General features: G+C 42.3%; 2 protein-coding genes across 11 annotated transcripts in view; one reads left to right on the top strand and one right to left on the bottom strand.

The window, feature by feature from the left end:
• Nucleotides 1-1361, bottom strand: part of LOC110533644 (clathrin heavy chain 1) — a 47383-nt gene extending 46022 nt beyond the window's left edge. For 4 of the 7 annotated variants that reach the window (XM_036990059.1, XM_036990061.1, XM_036990062.1 and 1 more), the window contains exon 1: nucleotides 1051-1360. In XM_036990059.1, coding sequence (XP_036845954.1) covers nucleotides 1051-1092 — 42 coding nt within the window. In that variant the 5' untranslated portion in view covers nucleotides 1093-1360. Of the gene's footprint in view, nucleotides 1-1050 lie in introns of all 7 variants that reach the window. The other 3 variants (XM_036990064.1, XM_036990065.1, XM_036990060.1) reach the window with 2 other exon arrangements.
• Nucleotides 1362-15858: 14497 nt separating this feature from the next.
• LOC110533642 (spermatogenesis-associated protein 22) lies at nucleotides 15859-19446 on the top strand. Of its 4 annotated transcripts, none has more exons than XM_036990058.1 (8): nucleotides 15859-16351; nucleotides 16662-16727; nucleotides 16797-16950; nucleotides 17162-17354; nucleotides 17575-17977; nucleotides 18244-18370; nucleotides 18474-18571; nucleotides 18964-19446. In XM_036990058.1, exons 2-8 carry the CDS (start codon nucleotides 16698-16700, stop codon nucleotides 19153-19155), a joined length of 1197 nt encoding a protein of 398 aa, XP_036845953.1. In that variant the 5' UTR covers nucleotides 15859-16351; nucleotides 16662-16697; the 3' UTR covers nucleotides 19156-19446. The 4 variants fall into 4 exon arrangements, with proteins under 4 accessions (XP_036845953.1, XP_021473728.1, XP_021473727.1 ...); XM_021618053.2 differs by having other exon boundaries at nucleotides 15873-16351; nucleotides 16813-16950; nucleotides 17575-17986; XM_021618052.2 differs by having other exon boundaries at nucleotides 15874-16351; nucleotides 17575-17986.
• Nucleotides 19447-22000: the final 2554 nt, after the last annotated feature.

Raw genomic sequence — 22000 nt, 5'->3', positions numbered from 1 at the left:
ATTGACTTTCCTAGTTAAATAAAGGTTCAAAATAAATAAATTGTCCACTGAAAATAAACTACAGCCAAACTGCCCAAGAGTTTAAACTTATTTCATTAACAGAACAGTAATAAAACGTATCTGTGATGGAAAATCATTAGTCAGTATGCATTCATACAAAAGTACATGAAAAAGCCTTATCTAATTATGTGTGAAGATGTGTCATACACCTGCTGATGACATGCTTTATTTAACTAGGAAAGTACATTAAGAATCATGAGGCAGGCAGCCCACTTAAACCTAATCTGCATGAATGAAAGGATATTCATGATACTGTTAGGGAAGGAAAGAATGAAACGTTGCCTATTCTTCAGTACTGACATTGAGGGAAATGACTATCAGGCTTGGTGTTAACTAGTGACCTCACACCGCCGGCTGAGCTAGACCTGCTTATTCAAAACTAAGGCAAGTACAGGTGTAAATGGAAATGTTAGCTTACTAATATTTGATCCGGGTTGAATGGTCATCACATTTAGATAGCTATAACGTGCGGATAAACACCCGGAATCATAATTAACGACAGATGGTTTATTGCTGAATTGGTATTAATTTATTTCCTTCATGTAGCGAGCTAGAACACATTCGTGAGCAGCTGGCTAGTAGATTTAGGCTAAGCTAACGTTAGCTGGGCTCATACTGGTTAGTTGGCAAACTACCTATATTGTAGCTAACGTTAGCCAACTATAACAATAAGTTATTGGCCTACTAACGACTTCGCCGTCCATACCAATGGGTAAGACAACTTGCTCGCTAGTTAGAAACGATATCTATATAGTTACTGTATCTAGTTAACTAATGTCATCCATCGTCAGCGTCCCACCGAGCTGGGCGACGATGTCATGATTAGCTAACTAGCTAACTCAGCCAACATTATGTTGAGGTCATTTTCATTCAGAGATAAGCGATGCTTGTAACTCGTCGGTTATGTTAGTATCCTAATGAACAATGAATGAGGAAAGTAATACATTATAATTTTTCAGAAATATCACCATTCATTCAACATAACGTTACCTGCAGGTGCTCCTGAAAGCGAATAGGCAGGATCTGAGCCATGGCGGTTCCTTTGCTCTCCTCCCGATTCTCCTAATGCTAACACACTACGGCTTCTTCTCAGATCCTAGCCGGACAGCCAGGAAAAGGCTAGTTTAAAGTCCAATTGGTTAGACTTGTATGACAATGTGTTGTCAATATACTGGTGATTGTAATTGTCCTTTTGCTGTTTACTTGCTTCCCCAGTGATGACGGTCTGATACCGCTGCACTGAACACACTGGACCTTCAATGGCGGTGGTGGAGGCTGCTCGGGAGAGAAACAATCCGGAAATGGCAGTGTACTTCAGTGGGGCGGAGGAATACACATATTTATGTTTCAAAAAGTGTAATTTCCAATCACGATTAGCATTTTATGTATAATATTCACAATTGAAAACTATTCATTTTCATACAATCCAAGAAAAATTACTAAAATGTAGTGCAAAGGGCGCATACAATTTCGGCGATTAAGGATGCATTGGTACTATTTCTTTGCGATTCGCCCTTTGATTTTTGCCACATCATTCGTCTTCGTGAATGAACGTCAGTTCCTACTTGCGTGCTACGGTTCCCAGTGGCGTAAAGTACTTAAGTAAAAATACTTTCAAGTTCTACTTAAATCGTTTTGGGTGGTATCTGTACTTTACTATTCATATTGACTTCTTTTACTTTTACTTCACTACATTCCTAAACACAATGATGTACTTTTTACTCTATACATTTTTCCTGACACCCAAAATAACTAATTACATTTTGAATGCTCAAACAGGACAGGAAAATGGTCCAATTCATGCACTTATCAAGAGAACATCCCTGGTCATCCCCCGCCTCTGATCTGGAGGATTCACGAAACACAAATGCTTCATTTGTAAATTATGTCTGAGTGTTTGAGAGTGTCCCTGGCTATCCGTAAATTGGGGAAAAAAACTAGAAAATTGTGCCGTCTGGTTTGCTTAATACTAGGAATTTAAAATGATTTATACTTTTGCAATTGCATTTACTTCTGATACTTAGGTATATTTAAAACCAAATACTTTTAGACTTTTACACAAGTAGTGTTTTACTGGATAACGTTCACTTTTACATGTCATTTTCTATTAAGGTATCTTTACTTTTACTCAAGTATGACAATTGGGTACTTTTCCCACCACTGCCGGTTCCCCACCGTTGAAGGCTTTGAAAGGGTTGTAGCCCTTATAATAAAAGCATGATATTAGAGTTTTGTACGCCTCTTGAATTCACTTGTTTATCTGGTCGATATTGTGTGTATTTGCTTTATCTTCAAACCACTCACTTTCTATAACTAGACTTTATTCCTCAACTAGACTTGATGCTAGCCCAAAAGTCGGCAGATGGCGATATTGAGTTATTTAATCTTACAGTCCAAAGGGAATCTATGCAGCTGGCTATACTTAACCAATAAGTTACGAGGAGGTGTGGCATATGGCCAATATACCACAGCTAAGGGCTGTTCTTAGGCACGTGCATAGTCACTTTAATAACTCTGCCTACATGCATATATTACCGCAACTAAACGGTGCCCCCCTGTGTATAGTCTTGCTATTGTTATTTTACTGCAGCTCTTTAATTACTTGTTACTTTTATTTCTTATTCTTACTCATATATATTTTTAACTGCATTGTTGGTTAGGGGCACATAAGTAAGCATTTCACTGTAAGGTCTGTTGTATTCGGCCCATGTGACTAATCAAATTGTATTTGATCTACCACAAACCTCATGGTACCTTATTGCTATTAGAAACTGGTTACCAACGTAATTAGAGCAGTAAAAATAAATGTTTTGTCATACCTGTGGTATATGGTCTGATATACCACAGCTGTCAGCCAATAAGCATTCAGTGCTCGAACCACCCAGTTTAAAAACAGCTTGTCATGACTTCCACCGAAGGTGGCTCCCTTCCTGTTCGGGCGGCGCTCGGTGGTCATTGTCACCGGTCTACTAGCTGCCACCGATTCCCTTTTCCTTTTCTGTTGGCTATGTCTTATTGGTTTCACCTGTTTCTCGTTTGGGGTTTGGTTTAGGGCTATTTAAGCCTGTTATGCCCACCTGCTTTTGTGCGGGCTTGTTTCTCTGTTCTGTTTTGTAGATGCTAGGATTTGCCAGTAGATTGTCGACTTGATTCATGATGATGACTGCTACATGTAGCTTTCTAGCTAAGGTTTTGGAAATATGATATTGACATGACCAGTCCAATCAATGATACTGTAGATATAAGGTGATTTGACGCAATTCGATCTGTGGCCAATGACCTTGAGCTTTCTTGGATGGGCACTTCTAATGTAACTCTATGGTAGCACCCAAGGGGCTTGAATTTTCGAGCTCTCCCCATAGATTTTGCAGTGAAGTTGTGTCCCAATGAGTGACAGAACGCAGAGCCAATCACGGAGCAACAAGAGAGTATTACCAACCCCTACTATTTTCCGCTGGCTTCCCCACCACCACAGAAAGCTTTGAGCTAGGCTGAAACACCTGCATTTTGGAGCTGCCTTACTCAAGAAAGCAAAAAGAGACCATGTTTGTATGCAGCTTTATGCAGTTGCAAACTGATATGTGACATGTATTAATCCAAAACAACCTGCAAAACCGGAAAAAAACAACATATACATAAAAGTGTCTCCATATATTTTTTTAGCTAAACAGTTGGGGCTCTGCCCCACCTGCCCTGAATGACGGGTCGCCACTGAAAAATAATGCAAATCTCTGTTGCCATAGAGGCAGGGACCCTGGAAACACGAGACACAGACGCTCAAATAGAGAAGCCATGTGTGTCATAAAAGCATGGCCTTCGGACTCACTGTGGGTATGTCCCAGGTACACTGAGGAGTCAGCATATACCCTCTGGCCCAGAGCTAATCCAGAGAAACACTGGGTGCATGATACTGCAGAGCAAACGCATGCATGCACGCACGCACGCACACACACACACACACACACGCACACAGCCCTGACCCTGGTCATTTCTTATTTTCACTACACCACTACCATGCACATGACAATGCCTCCTATTCCAGTGCAGAGTAAGGGATCCAAAGAGGCTCAGATCCACCGCTTAGATTTTTGCCATTGATTCTCTAAACATCTAAGCCTTCCTAAAATTGTAAGGACTATGTGCTGAAGAAAAGATGTAAACAGAAAAATAGCTGTCTCTCTGGTCTTACACAGACATTATGTAAGAGTAACCGTTGGCGCTTTGGCAGGGCTCTAGCAGCAGATGTGAGCTCTGTGTCCTTCTGTGGCTAGATTAATGGGCTGAAGGATTCCCCCAGTTATAAAGAATGGACTGGACTGACACTAGGATCCGGTGCAGGGAGCTGGAGCTCGCACAGTAAGTCCTATAGAGGGTCTGTGGCTTATTGCTACTCCTTTCTAGGGAGTTTTTCCTAGCCACCGTGCTTCTACACCTGCATTGCTTGCTGTTTGGGGTTTTAGGCTGGGTTTCTGTACAGCACTTTGAGATATCAGCTGATGTACGAAGGGCTATATAAATACATTTGATTTGATTTGATTGCCCACACACGCTCGCACGCACACACACACACACACGTACGGACAGATGCTCTCACAAACACACACAAATTAATGCAGGAATATGAACACGCATGCTCACACACACGCACACACACACATTCACTGACATTCTCTCTCTCTCTCTCTCTCCCTCCCCTCTTTCTCTCTCCTTCACTCTGGCATTTAATCCACTGTGAATAATTAATGTGTACGCCTACTATTGGCCATGACCTGGCACTACACCCTTCATACACTGTTTGTCCCACCTTGATATAGAACATTAATAAATAACCCCCTCCTAAGATAATAGCCCAGCTTGTAATATAATATAGTCATCTCATACTCCTGGAGCTCCACCCTTGATCGCTTGATTGTGACCATGTGAGACTGTCAGTGTCCCTTCACTTCAGTCATGTGCTCCACTATGTGCAGATCCCACTACAGCTGTTCTATCCCAGATGAACAAGGGACAATAATATACCTCTTTAACCCTAACCTTAATCAATTTGACCATTTGTGATCCAAAAGCATCACCACCTTTTATTTATAAAATTAGAATGCAGTGACAGCCCCATCAAAAAGAATGTATTTGGCATAACAATCCTTCCCCTTGTCTGATTACCAGCATGTCAAGCACCCTTCACTGGCAGCTAAGTGATTGGAAACAGGCCCCCCAAAAATTCTCTCCTCTGAATGACATTACAGAACACACCAATCTAATCTACTTCGGCACAGTCTCCGTTTCTTAATGTTATACCAATTTTAAGTGTCCCATTGTTTGCTCTGCAGTAACATGCACCCTATGTTCTGGAGCTGAGCGGAAGTCACTAATTGACTGTGTGGATATGTCAATGTAGATGTTCTTTGCTCCCTGTCCCTCCCATTAAAGAATTAAAGGGCAGTGGACACAGTTGTTGAAATACCCTGACTCTGAGGGAGGCTGCAGTAGGTGGATATCAGTATGCTGTCTATAACATCACCTGAAAACATCAGCCTGGCAAAAACATACAAAAACCCTTGAAAATCAGTGATGCTCTAGTCATGGCATTGGAAATGCATTATGTGTAGCCTACTATTCATATAGCTGATTCAGACTGCATCAATTGTGGTATGTGTGTTACGCGGAGTGGAACTCAAGAGCAGACTCAGACGAGGAAACTGGAATGAAGTAACCAAGGTATTTATTGCAGCACAGGGGGAGATGGAGTGCAGGTCAGGGGAAGCTCAGGTGGGTTGCAGGAAACCATGTGAGGAGGCTGAGGCTGGAGCGAGAGGGGTTGGGACAACAGGGTAAGCAGGTCTGGAGGGGAATCCAAGGGAGTAGTAGAGTGGAATCCAGGACAGTAGCAGGATGACGAGACGTGGCACTGGAGACAGGGACCAGAGTCAGAGCAGGCAGAACTGTAGCGGAGGGGAAAACAGCGTTAGGCAAGAAAAACCGGCACAAAGGCTCTGAATAGTAAAAACAGCTAGAACCATACTGTCTGAGCAGAGATTACGATCTGGCAGTGTGGAAGTGGCAGGGCTGAATATTTGTAGAGGTCTTGATTAAGAAACAGGTTGCAGCTGCTCTGACTCCAGCACACCTGTCTCCGCCCACACAATCACAGAGAGAGAGGGGGGGGGGTACTCGGGGAGAGGCGGCAGGTGCTTGCTGAAGACAGGCGCTAGGTTGTGATACTCTGGAGGAACTGATGACAGGTGCGGCGGTTCAGACAAGGCAGGGAAAAGGCAGAATGTAGACAATGAGTGACAAAATTATCTCCAAGTGGTTACCTTTCCGGCGGTCCAGTCAATCTGTGGGTTGTGTAGCTTTAACCATGGATGGCCAAGAACCGATGGGAGTAAGGACAGACGATTATGTGGAAACTGATCTTTTCCTGGGGGTTTCCAGAGAGACAGGGACGTTTTTTTTTCCACAGACACGGGAGCTGTCCATTGAGAGCGTTGGCATCGAGGGGTGAATCGAGTTGGACAGTGTCCAGGCCCAACCGGGTAACGACACCTCCGTCCAGGAAGCTCTCATTGGCGTCCGAATCGATGAGAGCAGACAGGAAAACCCTGGCTCTGCCACACAAGGTTGCCTCAAGCAGGGGTCTGGGGAAGATGGGCAGGCGATTTGGCTCAACAGTATATCCCCCACTACTGCCGAGCCTCCTCTTTTGCTGGACGTAGGGAACAATTGGAGACAAAGTGACCAACCTGGCCACAGTATAGGCAGCTCCTAGCGCCAATTCGCCGCTGCCTCGCCTCTGTATAGAGACGGGTCCGGCCGAGCTGCATGGGTTCAGGATCAGGAAGAGCCTTGGAAAGGGATGCAGGAGGAGGACAAGGCGCGGAAGCAGATGTTATGGCGCATGCAACCCTACCTACTCACCCTCTGACGTTCACGGAGACGGTTGTCAATGTGGATGGCGAGAGAGATGTGCTCAGCGAGTCCATCAGACTCATCCCTGGACACCAACTTGTCCTTAATAGTCTCAGTGAGCGCGTTCTGGAATGCTCTCAGCGGCGAGGGTGCGAAACTCACATGCCACCTCAACAACACTATGGGGGCCTTGGTGGAGGGACAGGAGTCGTTTAGTGGCATCCTTACCACAGACCGGGTGGTCAAAGACATTCCTCATCTCCTCCGTGAATCGGGAGTAGAAGAAGCAGATGGGGGACTGTCTCTCCCATACTGCCGTGGCCCAGGTAAGCACTGCTCCACGGAGGCAGCCAATCAGGAAGGAAATCTTGGCCAGTTCTCTAACATAAGAGTAGGGCTGTTGCTCAAATACTAGTGAACATTGTACTAACAAGGCTCTGCAAGCTCCGAGTTCTCCATCGTAGCTCTTGGGAGTCAGGACAAATGGCTCTGGGCGAAGGTTCAGCCCTGTAGGTCAGACAGGCTTCGTGAAAACTCCTTGATGTGCTCCAAAAGGGCTTTCAGGGCTTGGTCATGTTGCTCGAGCGTTAATTCACCTGTTTCCATACATGTTTCATTTTAAAACATTCTTACAAAGGAGTTGTTTAATCTAACTGATTAACTATTTTTCTGTACATGGAATTGTATTTGTTTTTATAAAAAAAAAATAATTCTAATCTTTACAGAAAAATGCCACCGGCAGTATCTGATGTGTGGAAACATTTCACTGCAGCTAATGTAGAAGGGAAAGCTGTGCACATTTGAAAATTCTGTGCCAAATCATATGTGAAAAAGGCAACAAAGACGCAGAATCATCTGGCCGAGTGCATAAAGTTCTCTCAGCGCTCACACCAAGCAAACTCTGACAAAAGTCCCTCTACTTCTATTTGAGGTGAAAATTATGAATCAGACACCTTATCGACAGCAACAGCTCATGGTCCTCCTGGAATAAGACATTTGTTTGACTCAGTGGAGGAACGTAGTAAGAGAAATGCTGATGAATGTCTTGCTCAAGCTGTGTATGCAACTGGTTCACCTCTGATGCTCACAGGCAATGTGCATTGGAAGAGATTTCTGAATGTTCTTCGCCCAGCATACACCACTCCAACCAGACATGCTTAATCTACTCATTTGCTGGACGCAGAATTCAACAGAGTTCAAGTGAAGGTCAAGCAAATCATAGAGAAAGCAGACTGTATTGCAATCATCTCGATTGGTCGAATGTTCGTGGGCAAAGAATAATTAACTAAATTATCTCCACCCCTCAACCAGTATTCCACAAGAGCACAGACACAAGTGACAACAGACACACCGGTCTCTACATTGCAGATGAGCTGAAGGCAGTCAATGACCTTTGACCACAGAAGGTATTTGCACTAGTGACAGACAATGCTGCGAACTTGAAGGCTGCTTAGACTAAAGTGGAGGAGTCCTACCCTCACATCACACCCATTGGCTGTGTTGCTCATGCATTGAATCTGCTCCTCAAGGATATCAAGGCACTGAAAACAATGGATACACTCTACAAGAGAGCCAAGGAAATGGTTAGGTATGTGAAGAGTCATCAAGTTATAGCAGCAATCTACCTCACCAAGCAAAGTAAGAAGAATAAGAGCACCACAATGAAGCTGCCCAGCAACACCCTGGTGGTGGTGTTATCATGTTTGACAATCTCCTGGAGGGGAAGGAGTCTCTCCAAGAAATGGCCATATCACAGTCTGCCAATATGGACAGCCCCATCAAGAGGATCCTCCTGGATGATGTATTTTGGGAGAGAGTGGTAAGCAGCCTGAAACTCCTGAAACCTATAGCAGTAGCCATTGCACGGATTGAGGGAGACGATGCCATCCTGTCTGATGTTCAGACTCTGCTAGCAGATGTAAGAGAAGAAATCCGTACTGCCCTGCCCACTTCACTGTTTCTCAAAGTTGAGGAAACTGCAGTTCTGAAATACATTAAAAAGTGTGAAGACTTCTGCCTGAAGCCCATACACACCGCAGCGTACATGTTGGACCCCAAGTATGTTGGCAAGAGCATCCTGTCTGGTGCAGAGATCAACAACACCTATGGTGTCATCACTACCATGTCTTGCCACTTTGGCCTGGATGAGGGCAAGGTTCATGGCAGTCTGGCGAAGTACACTTCCAAGCAAGGGCTTTGGGATGGAGATGCAATATGGCAGTCGTGCCAACATATCTCATCAACCACCTGGTGGAAGGGACTTTGTGGATCTGAGGCTCTTTCCCCTGTTGCCTCCATCATCCTTCAAATCCAAATCCCACCAACAGCCGCCTCAGAGCACAACTGGTCCTTGTTTGGGAACACACACACCAAAGCACGCAACAGGCTTACCAATACAAGGGTTGAATAATTGGTGGCCATCCGGGCAAATTTGAGGCTTTTTGAGCCTGACATCGAGCCATCCTCAACAAGGTTGAGGTAAAAGGTTTATGTTTCTGTCTCCATATAATATGGTAAATATATCCGATGCAAAAAACATTCATTTTAAATGATATTAATATTAATTAGCATATATTTCTGTTAATTCCCATATATTCCCGTTAACTCCCACGGAAATTTTCCATCTCTGAATATTCCTCAAAATGTGCAACACTATACACAACATACACTTAGTATTACTTTCTTAACTACAGTATACATATCTCCCTGGCATATCACATCATTGATGCAGCAGCATACAAGACATTTTTGGACTTGCCTTGTTGTGCTGTGCTCACTTGAACAGGAAGGTGGTGCGGTGGTCTTTGCTGGGCAAATTTTGACATCAAACTTTGTCATCAAAGTCTGGAATTCTCTGGATGTATGGTGTTTTCAAGACAACTGGGAACTGGAAAAAACAAGGTTAAATCATGATGACGTCAGTGATCTTCAGGTCGGAGCTCTAGAAAGAGGCCCGAGTTCCAGACTTGCAACTCTGAGTTGGATTATCGTTCAAAACGTATTTCCCAGTTGGATCTCGTTTTTTTTACGAGTTCCCAGTTGTCTTGAACTCACTGAAATCAGATTTCCCAGTTCTGAGTTTCCAGTTGTTTTGAGCGCAGCAGAAGTCATGCTGGATTGACATCATGGCCAATGTTGAATGTTTATCATTTTAAGCCTGGAAAAGAGACCCTTAAACCCAGACTTGGGACCACATACCCACTCCACTGAATAGCAGGCTAAAGATTGCTTTGCGATGCTTGCAGTTAGCCACTGATTCCTTCCAAACCACTCATTGTTGAATTTGCGATTTTCAACTTGTTGTGTAATGTTTATGTCCATGGCCGATGCGCACCTATACATTATATCTATAATTTCTCTTCATTATTTCTCCTTATATGACAAGAAATTAAAATGATTTTCCAGTAAATTGGCGACTTTATTCATTATGATGATGACTGCTAGCTTGCTAACTAAAATTTTGAAAGTATGATGTTGACGTGATCAGTCCAATGAAAGCTGCTGTAGATATAACGTGAATTGACGTAATTTTATCTATGGCCAATGACCTTGAGCCTTCTTGGAAGGGCACTTCTAATGTAACTCTATGGCAGCACCAAAAAAGCTTGAATTTTCGAGCTCTCCACATAGATTTGGCAGTGACGTAGTGTTCCAATGAGTGACAGAACACTGAGCTAATCACAGCGCAACTAGAAAACATTACCAACCCCTACGCTCCGTATTTTCTGCTTCCTTGCCCATCACCACATAAAGCACTGAGCTAGGCTGTAACACCTGCATTTTGGAGCTGCCTTCCTCAAGAAAGCAAAAAAAGAGACCATGTTTGCATGCAGCTTTATTAACTCACAGATTATTTTTTATTTTTTTACATTGTTTGCAAATTGATATGTGACATGTATTAATGCCAAAATAACATGCAAAACAGGAATCCCAAAACAAAAACAAAAAAATTATTTTAAAAAGTATATATTTATTTTTTTAGCTAGAAAGGTGGGAGTCAAAACCTTGAATGACGGGTCGCCACTGTCTGTAATGATGAAGTGCTTTGAAAGGCTGGTCATCCTGACACACATCAACATCATCCCAGACACCCTGCACCAACTCCAATTTGCATACCGCCCCAACAGATCCACAGATGGCGCAATCTCAAATGCACTTCACACTGCCCTCTCCCACCTGGACAAGAGGGGAAATAACTATGAGAGAATGCTTTTCATAGACAATAGCTCAGCGTTCAACACCATAGTCCCCTCCAAACTCATAACCAAGCTGGAGACCCCGGGATTGAACACCTCCCTCTGTAGCTGGATCTTGGACTTCCTGACGCAACAGCCCCAGCTGGTGAGGGTAGGCAACATCACCTCTGCCACGCCAACCCTCAACACTGGGGCCCCTCAAAGGGTGTGTTTTTAGTCCCATCCTGTACTCCCTGTTCACCCACGACTGCATGACCACACACGACTCCAACACCATCATCAAGTTTGCTGACAACACTAGAGTGGTAGGCCTGATCACCGACAGCAATGAGACAGCCTACAGGGATGAGGTCAGAGACTTGGCCCTGTTGTGCCATGACAACAACCTCTGCCTCAATGTCAATAAGACCAAGGATCTGTTTGTGGACTACAGGAGAAAGAGGGGAAAGCACACCCCCATCCACATCGACAGCGCTGTAGTGGAGCAGGTTGAGAGCTTCTACTGTCTTAGCGTCCACATCCCTATGGACTTAAAATGTTCCCCACAGTCGTGAAGAGGACCCCTCTTCCCCCTCAGGAGGCTGAAAAGATTTGACATGGGCCCTCGGATCCTCGAAAAGTTCTACAGCTGCACCATCGAGAGCCTCTTGACTGGCTCCATATCCACTTGGTATGAGAAATGCACCACCATTGTTATCTCTGACAAGAAATATCATCAACCCAATGAATCATACCATTTTTCTGTGGTACTATAAATACAGAAAGATATTATTGAAATAATAACAACATTGCAACGGCACTATACAATGAAGGACATTTAATTGTTTGCACTCATAATAGTTGCATTGTTCTAGCGATGCTTGTTAGAGAGCAGTTATAAAAGTCTTGTGAATGTGTATGTGAAGATGATGAGGGCCATATTGCCTAACATGCAGTAAATACGAATTACAATGAGACATCTTCAAGTAAATACAGTTATAGAAATACACTTCTTCAATTAGCTTTAGGATTTTGATCACGCTATTCTGCATGTCATTTCATATTTTTATTTTTTTACAGCTCTATTATTGAGGATGTCCATGTGCAGGGTAAGCTGCTTTAGAGATAAGACCAGTGTAAGGTAATTAACATACTGAATTCTCGTCCATTTATTACCCATGACTTCCTGTCATTTCCTCAACTTGACTTTGATCATTTTCTTCCGTAAAGTTTAGCAGAATGTTTTGTGCAAAGGAGACCGTACATGAATTCTATATCACAACACATCAGGCTCCGAGCAAGAGTGTCACATTGTGTATTCATACCAAGAAAGTTGAAAGTGAAGTTTCATTTGCATTTCCATGGCGTCCATTATCGTAAGAGTCAATAAAACTCATGAAGGGAGAGAGAGTTTTCTGCTGTACTGACACTGGCTTATGCATTGGGGGCAAATTATCGCATGAGTCATTCACTTACATTTTACATGGTTTTCAATTCCATGATTTGCAATAAGTTTCTTTTGTGTTACATGTGCTTGCAGCTTCAGTCAGGAAACAGCCCATGCATGGGTTTGCATTGGGTTTAAGCCTTATGGGAAAGAACTGTAAATGATAAAGGCTTGTTCTGTGAGAACACGGCTGAAAGAGGCCTGTGTCAGGCAGTGGTTTTCCAGATGTGTTGGACCAGTTGTGCTGCAAACACTTTGCTGAGATGAGATCAGTATTTTCAGTGCTGCTGGAACACAACTTTTAAGCCTCAGAGACACCTCTCATGCTCTTTAGAGTCAAAGCAGGTGACACCAGGCACTTCCTGCCAGACATCTGCAGTTAACTGGCCAGTTGTAAACAACTCTTCTAAAGTACAAACTCTAACTGCCTACTGGTGGATCCAGACAATATACAGTGGAGCAAAAAAGTATTTAGTCAGCCACCAATTGTGCAAGTTCTCCCACTTAAAAAGATGAGAGAGGCCTGTAATTTTCATCATAGGGACAAAATACCAGCAACAGTGTGAAAACCTTGTGAAGACTTACAGAAAACGTTTGACCTCTGTCATTGCCAACAAAGGGTCTATAACAAAGTATTGAGATAAACTTTTGTTATTGAGCAAATACTTATTTTCCACCATAATTTGCAAATTAATTAATAAAAAATCCTACAATGTGGCTGACTAAATACTTTTTTGCCCCACTGTATATGTTTAGGAAGTGAGGTTCACAAAAGCTCATACTCTGAAATACCCATTTTTGATGATTTATTTTATATTTATATATATTTCACCTTTATTTAACTAGGTAGGCCAGTTGAGAACAAGTTCTCATTTACAACTGCAACCTGGCCAAGATAAAGCAAAGCAGTGTGACAAAAACAACAACACAGGGGCACACATGGGATAAACAAACATACAGTCAATAACAAAAAAGAAAACATCTCTATACAGTGTGTGCAGTAAGGAGGTAAAGGCAATAAATAGGCCAATAGTGGCGAAGTAGTTACAATTTAGCAATTTACACTGGAGTGATATGTGCAGATGAGGATGTGCAAGTAGAAATACTGGTGTGCAAAAGAGCAGAAAAACAAAAACAAATATGGGGATGAGGTAGGTAGTTGGTTGGATGGGCTATTTACAGATGGGCTGTGTATAGCTGCAGCGATCAGCTATACAGCAGCTATAAGCTCCTCTGACAGCTGACCTTAAAGTTAGTGAGGGAGAAATGTCTCCCTCACTAACTCGTTCCAGTCACGCTCCAGTCATTGGCTGCAGAGAACTGGAAGGAAAGGCGGCCAAAGGGGGAATTGGCTTCGGAGGTGACCAGTGAACTATACCTTCTGGAGCGTGCTACAGGTGAGTGCTGCTATGGCGACCAGTGAGCTGAGATAAGGCGGAGCTATACCTAGCAAAGACTTATAGATGACCTGGAGCCAGTGGGTTTGGCGACGAATATGTAGCGTGGACCAGCCAACGAGAGCATACAGGTCGCAGTGATGGGTAGTATATGGGGCTTTGGTGACAAAAGAGATGGCACTGTGATAGACTGCATCCAATTTGCTGAGTAGAGTGTTGGAGGCTAATTTGTAAATGACATCGCCAAAGTCAGGGATCGGTAGGATATATTGTGAAATTAATTATAACCGATTCAACTTCTTTAATAAACTTCTATATATTTTTTAATTATCTTATTCCTGAGCACTAATTAGTTAGCCAGCATCTGCCTCAATTTATACTGCAGACTGATCAATTCCTGCAGGCTCAGCTGCCTGGCCTGCAGCATCTTCCTGATGAAATTGCAGCACTCGCTTCACACTCAAGTTCCAAGGAAATCTTTCCTAACCCTAGTTATTTTATTGTGCAATTATAGTCTACTACACCCAGTTACTATGCAGATTGTGGCCACGTAAAAGAGGAAATGGTCACTTGGATGTTTAGTCCACCATTTACAAAGCAGTATGGTATGATAAGGACATCAGTAGACAGACATATTGATCCAGGATTTGGATTGTTATTGAGTTGGATGATCAATTGTGCAAATACTCTTGGTAGAAACCGTTCAACCACTTAAAAACGGGTCATTTCCCCCCTACTTATTTACAATGAACAATACATTCTCATCTCAAGATTTAGCTGAGTAAGCAGCTGGTTTGTCATTGTGTCAGAAGAGGTACTACTACAGTGCTTGGGAAATGGACAGGATGGAGCTGTGTTGACTAATAAAATAAAATATAATTTAACAGAAAGGTCCTGATGAAATGTGAGATGAGCCAGTTCTCAGCTAGTAGATCTGTGGCAAGCCCTGTTTGACATAGGAGGGCAAATGAATCAAAGTGTTTCATATTACCTGCACATACACACAAGAGGAGTAACATGAATTGTTTATGCAGGTTCGTACATAAAACATTCTCAATTCAGGCAGCAAAGGCGTTGATGTCCCCCTTAACTCGATTTAATGAAGAGAAGGTGAAAAACACGGGGAAATATCCATATGTTCATTATGAAACACCATTTCCCACTACCAGGCTAATGATAGTCCTGGATGTTGCGTATCGCATTGAGCCGGACCTCAACCCCATCAAACGCCTTTGAGAATAATTGAAACGCCGACTGCGAGCCAGGCATAAATGCCCGACCTCACTAATAATGCTCTTGTGGCTGAATGGAAGCAAGAGGCCGGTCTGGACTGCACTAAATCTGAACCAAACATAGACGTCTATGATTCGTTCAGATTTGGTCCGGACCAAAAACCAATGTCCATGGACGTGGAAATCAAGGCCGGTCCGGAACTTCACACACAACAAAAAAAAAACATCCAAAAGGCGTAGGCATCGATCCATGCTTATTGAGGTGTATCCTAACAGTATTGGCTGAAATTGAATTATATGTGGTAAGCCTACATTACCACCAAAAAACGACACCCGGAAAGGACCAAAAAAAGACGTGCTTGTGCTTACTGGTGTGTAGACCACAATGGAATGAATGAATGCCCATCGTCTGTAAAACAGGGCATGGCATTATCAGTCCTGATTCCTGTGACTAATCAATTAGGCTACCCAACTTTATCAGGAGTATTCGCGAGCCTATTTGCAATGTGTTTACACAGCGGGAAATTCCGAATTTTAACTAGGCAAGTCATTTAAGAAGAGATCCTTATTTTCAATGACAGCGGATCAACTGCCTTGTTCAGGGGTAGAACGACATATTTTTACCTTGTCAGCTCGGGGATTCGAGTCCAACGCTCTAACCACTAGGCTACCTGCCGCCCCAATTAATCGGCTTGTCAAAAAATTGAAGGATACAAACCACTGATCATTACAATGGGGTGAAATTCCTGGACAACAGTCGTTATCGTCCATTCCATATTGTCCATTTTAATTTGACATGTCCTGTTTTTAGGATATGTTGTTTGTTAACATAACAGGGTATTTTTTTTATTTGATTGAGCGTCATTTAGGTTAGGCTATTTGATTGGAGAATCCGCCATGTAAAAAGTGTCCCTCTCATTACATTTTATCTCCAGCCTGTAAGCTACAGAAAATGCCACATTCTCTTTCTACCATATTTATATAGCTAATGTGCAGCCTCCCTGTCCTGGTGCACTGCACAAGTAGCTAGGTAGGTGTGCTATCTAGCCAAGACGTCATTACCAGAGAAATCGCGGGCATTAGCGCGTGACCATCTGACTGGCTAGGAGGAGACCTGGCTCACCAGCTAGTCAGGTATTTAGTTACATTGGAATAGCAACCACAGGTGTACACTGAAAATACATACTTTCATTAAATGTAACTTCATTAAAACTAATAATTGTTTGAGGACGCTTTAGTTGTTGCTTATCTAGCTAGCTAAGTTAGCTACTAAAACTGAAATAGCTATTGATAACAATTGTTTTAGCTAAGGTCAGTGACGTTAGCTAGCTAAGTTAGGCCCTGTTAACCTTAGCTAACATTAGCAAGAAGTGGTCTGATGTTTTGTGGCTACAGGTGGCTGGCAAGCTAGTTCTAACTATTTTACATTTTATGAATTCATTAGATTCTTTGAGTGGACACTGCAATAAGATGAGAAGATATGAAATGCAGCAGGCCAGACCTACTGCAGGTTTGTGAAATTCAAATGTGAGTTGGGCTGATGGCTGCATTCATGAAATAAACTGATTGTCAGGTATAGGTTGTTTCCTTTCCAGGCTGCCTCTCTGTGCCTCTGTTTACCCAGAAGAAAAGGAGCAGGCTGCCTTTGACATCCAATCCCTCTGAGAATGAATTCTGCTCCAACAATGAATACATGTCCACACACAGTGCTGTTTCATCCAACAACATATCTGGTAAGATAAATAGGCTACTTCGTGTTTTTCAGTAGTAGCTATAATCATGTGCGATTCATAAATGTGGCTGTTATCAATTTATTCTGGATTTTCAAAGCGAGAGAGATATCCAAGTCACTAGATGGCACTACACGAGGAAAAATGCAATTTTGCTGCCCATATCAATGCTTTAACAGAACATTTTTTTATAATACTTTCTACCTCTGCTCAGGTAACACAGAATATTTCCAAGGTCAAGACCCAGGCTGTCCTGCACCTGCTGCTCAGAACAGTCAGTGGAACAGACAAGGCAACCAGCATCAGTCTCAACCACAGTTTCAGTATCCAAACAGTCGACTTGCACCTGAACCCGTGAGAAGAAACTTTGCACCTCTACCACACCCATATAAAGCTGTGAATACAGGGTATGGTCAGTTGATAGGTCTCTGGAGCTCTCTGTAGAGGCAGTTATTATAGATGCATAATTCAAAAATGTTTGCAGTGCACATTTAAAAGTTAACCTGCAGATAAACAGGGTCCATATATTGTATAGTAAGTACAGTTTTAGAGAGATGTTTTTTTTGGGTTGTCTGGTGGTTATGCAACACATAAACCAGTCGTATCACTTATATTGCATATGTTTAGTCCGCAGATGGGACAGCAACAGCCACCAGTGAGGCAGGACTCCAGAGCCCCTATAAACCCCAGACAGAGCAACTACAACGGCCCTTGCAGCAGTGGGAACACACAGAGCAAGCCAGTACCCCCAGGTAGCTACTCTCATATGGGTCAGCAGCAGCAGTCTGGCTACAGACAGGGACAGGCCAACCCACCAGAGCCTCCTCTCTGCTCCCAGCAGTCTACACCCATTACCACAACAAGCAGACAAACTCCTGGCCCTCCAAACAGACAAACTCCTAGTCCTGGACCACAGCAGCAGAAGCAGAACACATCCTGGAAGTTTAAAATGACCACCAACACTGGGCTACAGAAACAGCTGATGGACAGTAGAGACATATATCAAACTCAAAATACCTCTCAGTCTCAGGTACAACATGTAAGTAATCTGTGCTAATTGTAACTTATAGTGTAACATACTGCAGGAAAACTCAGGTTTTCATTGATTACTTACCATAAAATAACTTTGATATAGCTTTCATATTTAACCCAATTGTAAATCTTTAATCTAGTTAAAAATGACAGCTCATACAGTAACGTTGCATCCTTAATATATTTTATTATGCGAGCCTTGTAAATGTTGTTGTTCAATGCTAGAGCAGGTATTAAAGCATTCATGTTTCCTATGTTGGGAAGACACCACCTGTGTTCCAGATCAAACCAGCAACTGAGAACTCTTTGAGGATCCTGACTGCTGTCATTGATGGCATGAGACACTGGAGCCAGTTCAAGGACAGTGCTCCGTACCTATTTGAGATTTTCGGTTAGTTTTCAGTTTTGTCTCTTCACTAACATTGTATTTACCATTACCTGTACTGTATTTACAAAATGTTTGTATTTTATTCTATTCTATGTTCGTCCCACAGCTACTCTTGACTCTGCAGTCACCGCCGGGTCTCATGGAGCTAAGAACTTCCTCATGAGAGATGGGAAAGAGGTGGTGCAGTGTGTCTTCTATGAAAATGTGAGTAAGAAAAACACTTCCTCTTTAATAGGAAAGGGAGACATACAATAGCAGGCCAAGGGCTGTCGAGTTAGTCAGAGGACAACATTATATTACTTCATGTTCACCAAATGAATTGGAGTGTTTAAGGCAATAAAAAATGTAATCCTAAAAAGGCAGTTATTTTAAACATAAAGAACTTTGTAGATTAGAATTTTCTTTCCACAGGATTCTTACCAGCTGCTACTGATCATCAGCATTATAAAGCAGTAGTTTGTTTTGATATGGCTGGAGGATATGGATTCTCAAATCATACTGTAGCTCCAGGGTGGATACCCATTATGTTACGTTTACAGTGTTGTGGAGGATGTATACCCTTTGTGTCTGACCCATCTCTGCTCCATCCCCACCAGGAGCTGGACCTTCCCAGGCTGATCCGAGGACAGGTGCACCGCTGTGTGGGAAACTACGACCGCACCAGGAACACACTCACCTGCATGTCTGTCAGGGCTGCCCTGCAATCCGAGCAGAGGAATGCACAGGAGTCTGTCAAAGCATCGGATGCTGAGATGAGGGGCCTGGTGAAATCACTCAGTGAAGTCTGATCAGAGGCACAGAAACACGTAAAGGGCAATACAATTGTTTTTGTCCATGGTTCCTTGGGAGTATCACTATATGGCAAGTGTTCTCCTTTTCATTAGAAACTGCGGGATCCTATATTTCAAGCGTTGTCATCTTTATTAGAAACTGAAGGATCCTATATAATGTCCTGCTGTGTATATACAGTGCCTTCGAAAAGTACTCCGACCCCTTGACCTTTTCTAAATTTTGTTACGTTCGCCTTATTCTAAAATTGATGAAATAGTTTCCCCCCTCGTCAATCTACACACACAATACCCCATAATGACTAAGCAAAAACAGGTTTTTAGAAATGTTTGCTAATTTATAAAAAACTGAAATATTATTCAGACCTTTTACTCAGTATTTGTTGAAGCACCTTTGGCAGCGATTACAGCATCAAGTCTTCTTGGGTTTGACACTAAAAGCTTGGCACACCTGTATTTGGAGAGTTTCTCCCATTCTTCTCTGCAGAACCTCAAGCTCTGTCAGGTTGGATGAGGGGGGGGGGGGGGGGGGGGGGGGGGGGCGTCACTCAGTCCTAGGACCTGAGCGCTCTGGAGAAGGTTTTCATCAAGGATCTGTCTGTACTTTGCTCTGTTCATTTTTGCTTAGATCCTGACTAGTCTCCCAGTCCTTGCCGCTGAAAAACATCCCCACAGCATGATGCTGCCACCACCATGCAGGGATGGTGCCTGGTTTCCTCCAGATGTGACGCTTGGCATTCAGGCCAAAGAGTTCAATCTTGGTTTCTTCAGACCAAAGAATCTTGTTTCTCATGGTCTGAGAGTCTTTAGGTGCCTTTTGGCAAACTCCAAGTGGGCTGTCATGTGCCTTTTACTGAGGCCACTCTACCATAAAGGCCTGATTGGTGGAGTGCTGCAGAGATGGTTGTCCTTCTGGAAGGTTCTCCCATCGCCACAGAGGAACTCTAGAGCTCCATTGGGTTCTTGGTCACCTCCCTGACCAAGACCCTTCTCCCCCAATTGCTCAGTTTGGCCAGGCGGCCAGCTCTAGGAAGAGTCTTGGTGATTCCAAATTTCTTCCATTGTAAGAATGATGGAGGCCACTGTGTTCTTGGGGACCTTCAATGCTGAATATTTTTTTTGTGCCTTGACCCAATCCTGTCTCTTAGCTCTATGGACAGTTCCTTCGACCTCATGGCTTGGTTTTTGCTCTGACATGCACTGTCAACTGTGGGACCTTATATAGACAGGTGTGTGCGTTTCCAAATCATGTACCATCAATTGAATTTACCACAGGTGGACTCCAATGAAGTTGTAGAAACATCTCAAGGATGATCAATGGAGACAGGATGCATCTGGAGCTCAATTTTGAATCTCACAGCAAAGGGTCTGACTACTTGTGTAAATAAGGTATTTCTGTTTTTAATTTGCAAACATTTCTAAAAACATGTTTTCGCTTCGTCATTATAGGGTATTATGTGATTTATAAAAACAAGAAAGAATTTATTCCATTTTAGAATAAGGCTGTAACGGAACAAAATGTGGAAAAAGTCAAGAGGTCTGAATACTATCCGAAGGCACTGTTGATACTTGACATGTTGGAAGATTCTTCCAGGGATGAGTAGCACATGATTCCCCATTATTTTTGAAAAATAGTCAGAACTGTGTTGTTCAAGTGTACAATTTAATCTGCATGTTATCTGTTTATGACCAGCAACAAATGAAGATTGTGTTTATTAATTTCATAATGTTAAATTATATAATTGCATCTATATATTAGCAGATTATATATTAAATTATTTTTCTTCCCATTTTTATATAGTATTATACACATATTTCCAGTGTTTCATATGTATCATTCAGTTTTGGGACACAAATAAAACCCCTTTCTCTTCCTCATTTATAGAAACATTTTATTATAAAGAATATTCACAGAACAGCAAACTTTGTCAAGAGACTAGTTTCAGGTTAAACAAACACATGAGGTAATATCTCAAAATATGTATTTCAAAAATGGGGGGCCATTTTGGATGAAAAGTGAACCCACATACAGTTATTAGTTTATTTACAATCAACATACAATATCACAATGGAAAACCCAATACTACTCTCTACAAAAAAAAACACTTTCACCAGTGCTGAGACTTGACACACAAGTTTCAACATATCGGGTAACAAATCCTGTGCAGCAAGTGAATCCCAGTCTTTCCCAATATCAAGCACAGTACGAGGTCCTATACAAATACCAACATTTCTTTCCTGGTCTTCTTTTCAAAACATGGCAACACAATTACAATTTTTTTTTATCAAGACTTTTCCCTCTTTGTAAGTAATTTGGCAATTTCCAAAGTTCACACCAGCATTATGCACACACACACACACTTTGGAATACAGTATGTATGTAAAATATTTGTTACATTGGCTGTGTAGTGGAGGAAATTATACAATTTGTCCTTGAAACATGACTAGAATAAAATCATTATATTAGGAGGAATGGGATGGCAAAAACACTAGTCCATTACCTTATCTCAGAATGTCATTATTTTAAGTCGTGCTTCACACATTACGTGGTTAATGTGTCAATTGAACACTGATAACGTTGAGCTAAGTTAAATTTGTATAGCTCTCAAGCTCTACCACTCTAATTCTAAATAACATGGTACAGTGGGGCAAAAAAGTATTTAGTCAGCCACCAATTGTGCAAGTTCTCCCACTTAAAAAGATGAGAGAGGTCTGTAATTTTCATCATAGGTACACTTCAACTATGACAGACAAAATGAGAAAAAAATCCAGAAAATCACATTGTAGGATTTTTTTAATGAATTGATTTGCAAATTATGGTGGAAAATAAGTATTTGGTCAAAAA

The sequence above is a fragment of the Oncorhynchus mykiss genome, chromosome 10 (genome assembly GCF_013265735.2).
Source record: "Oncorhynchus mykiss isolate Arlee chromosome 10, USDA_OmykA_1.1, whole genome shotgun sequence".
NCBI lineage: Eukaryota > Metazoa > Chordata > Actinopteri > Salmoniformes > Salmonidae > Oncorhynchus > Oncorhynchus mykiss.
Note: the sequence above shows the minus strand (reverse complement) of the source record. Positions and strands in the feature narration are given on the sequence as shown.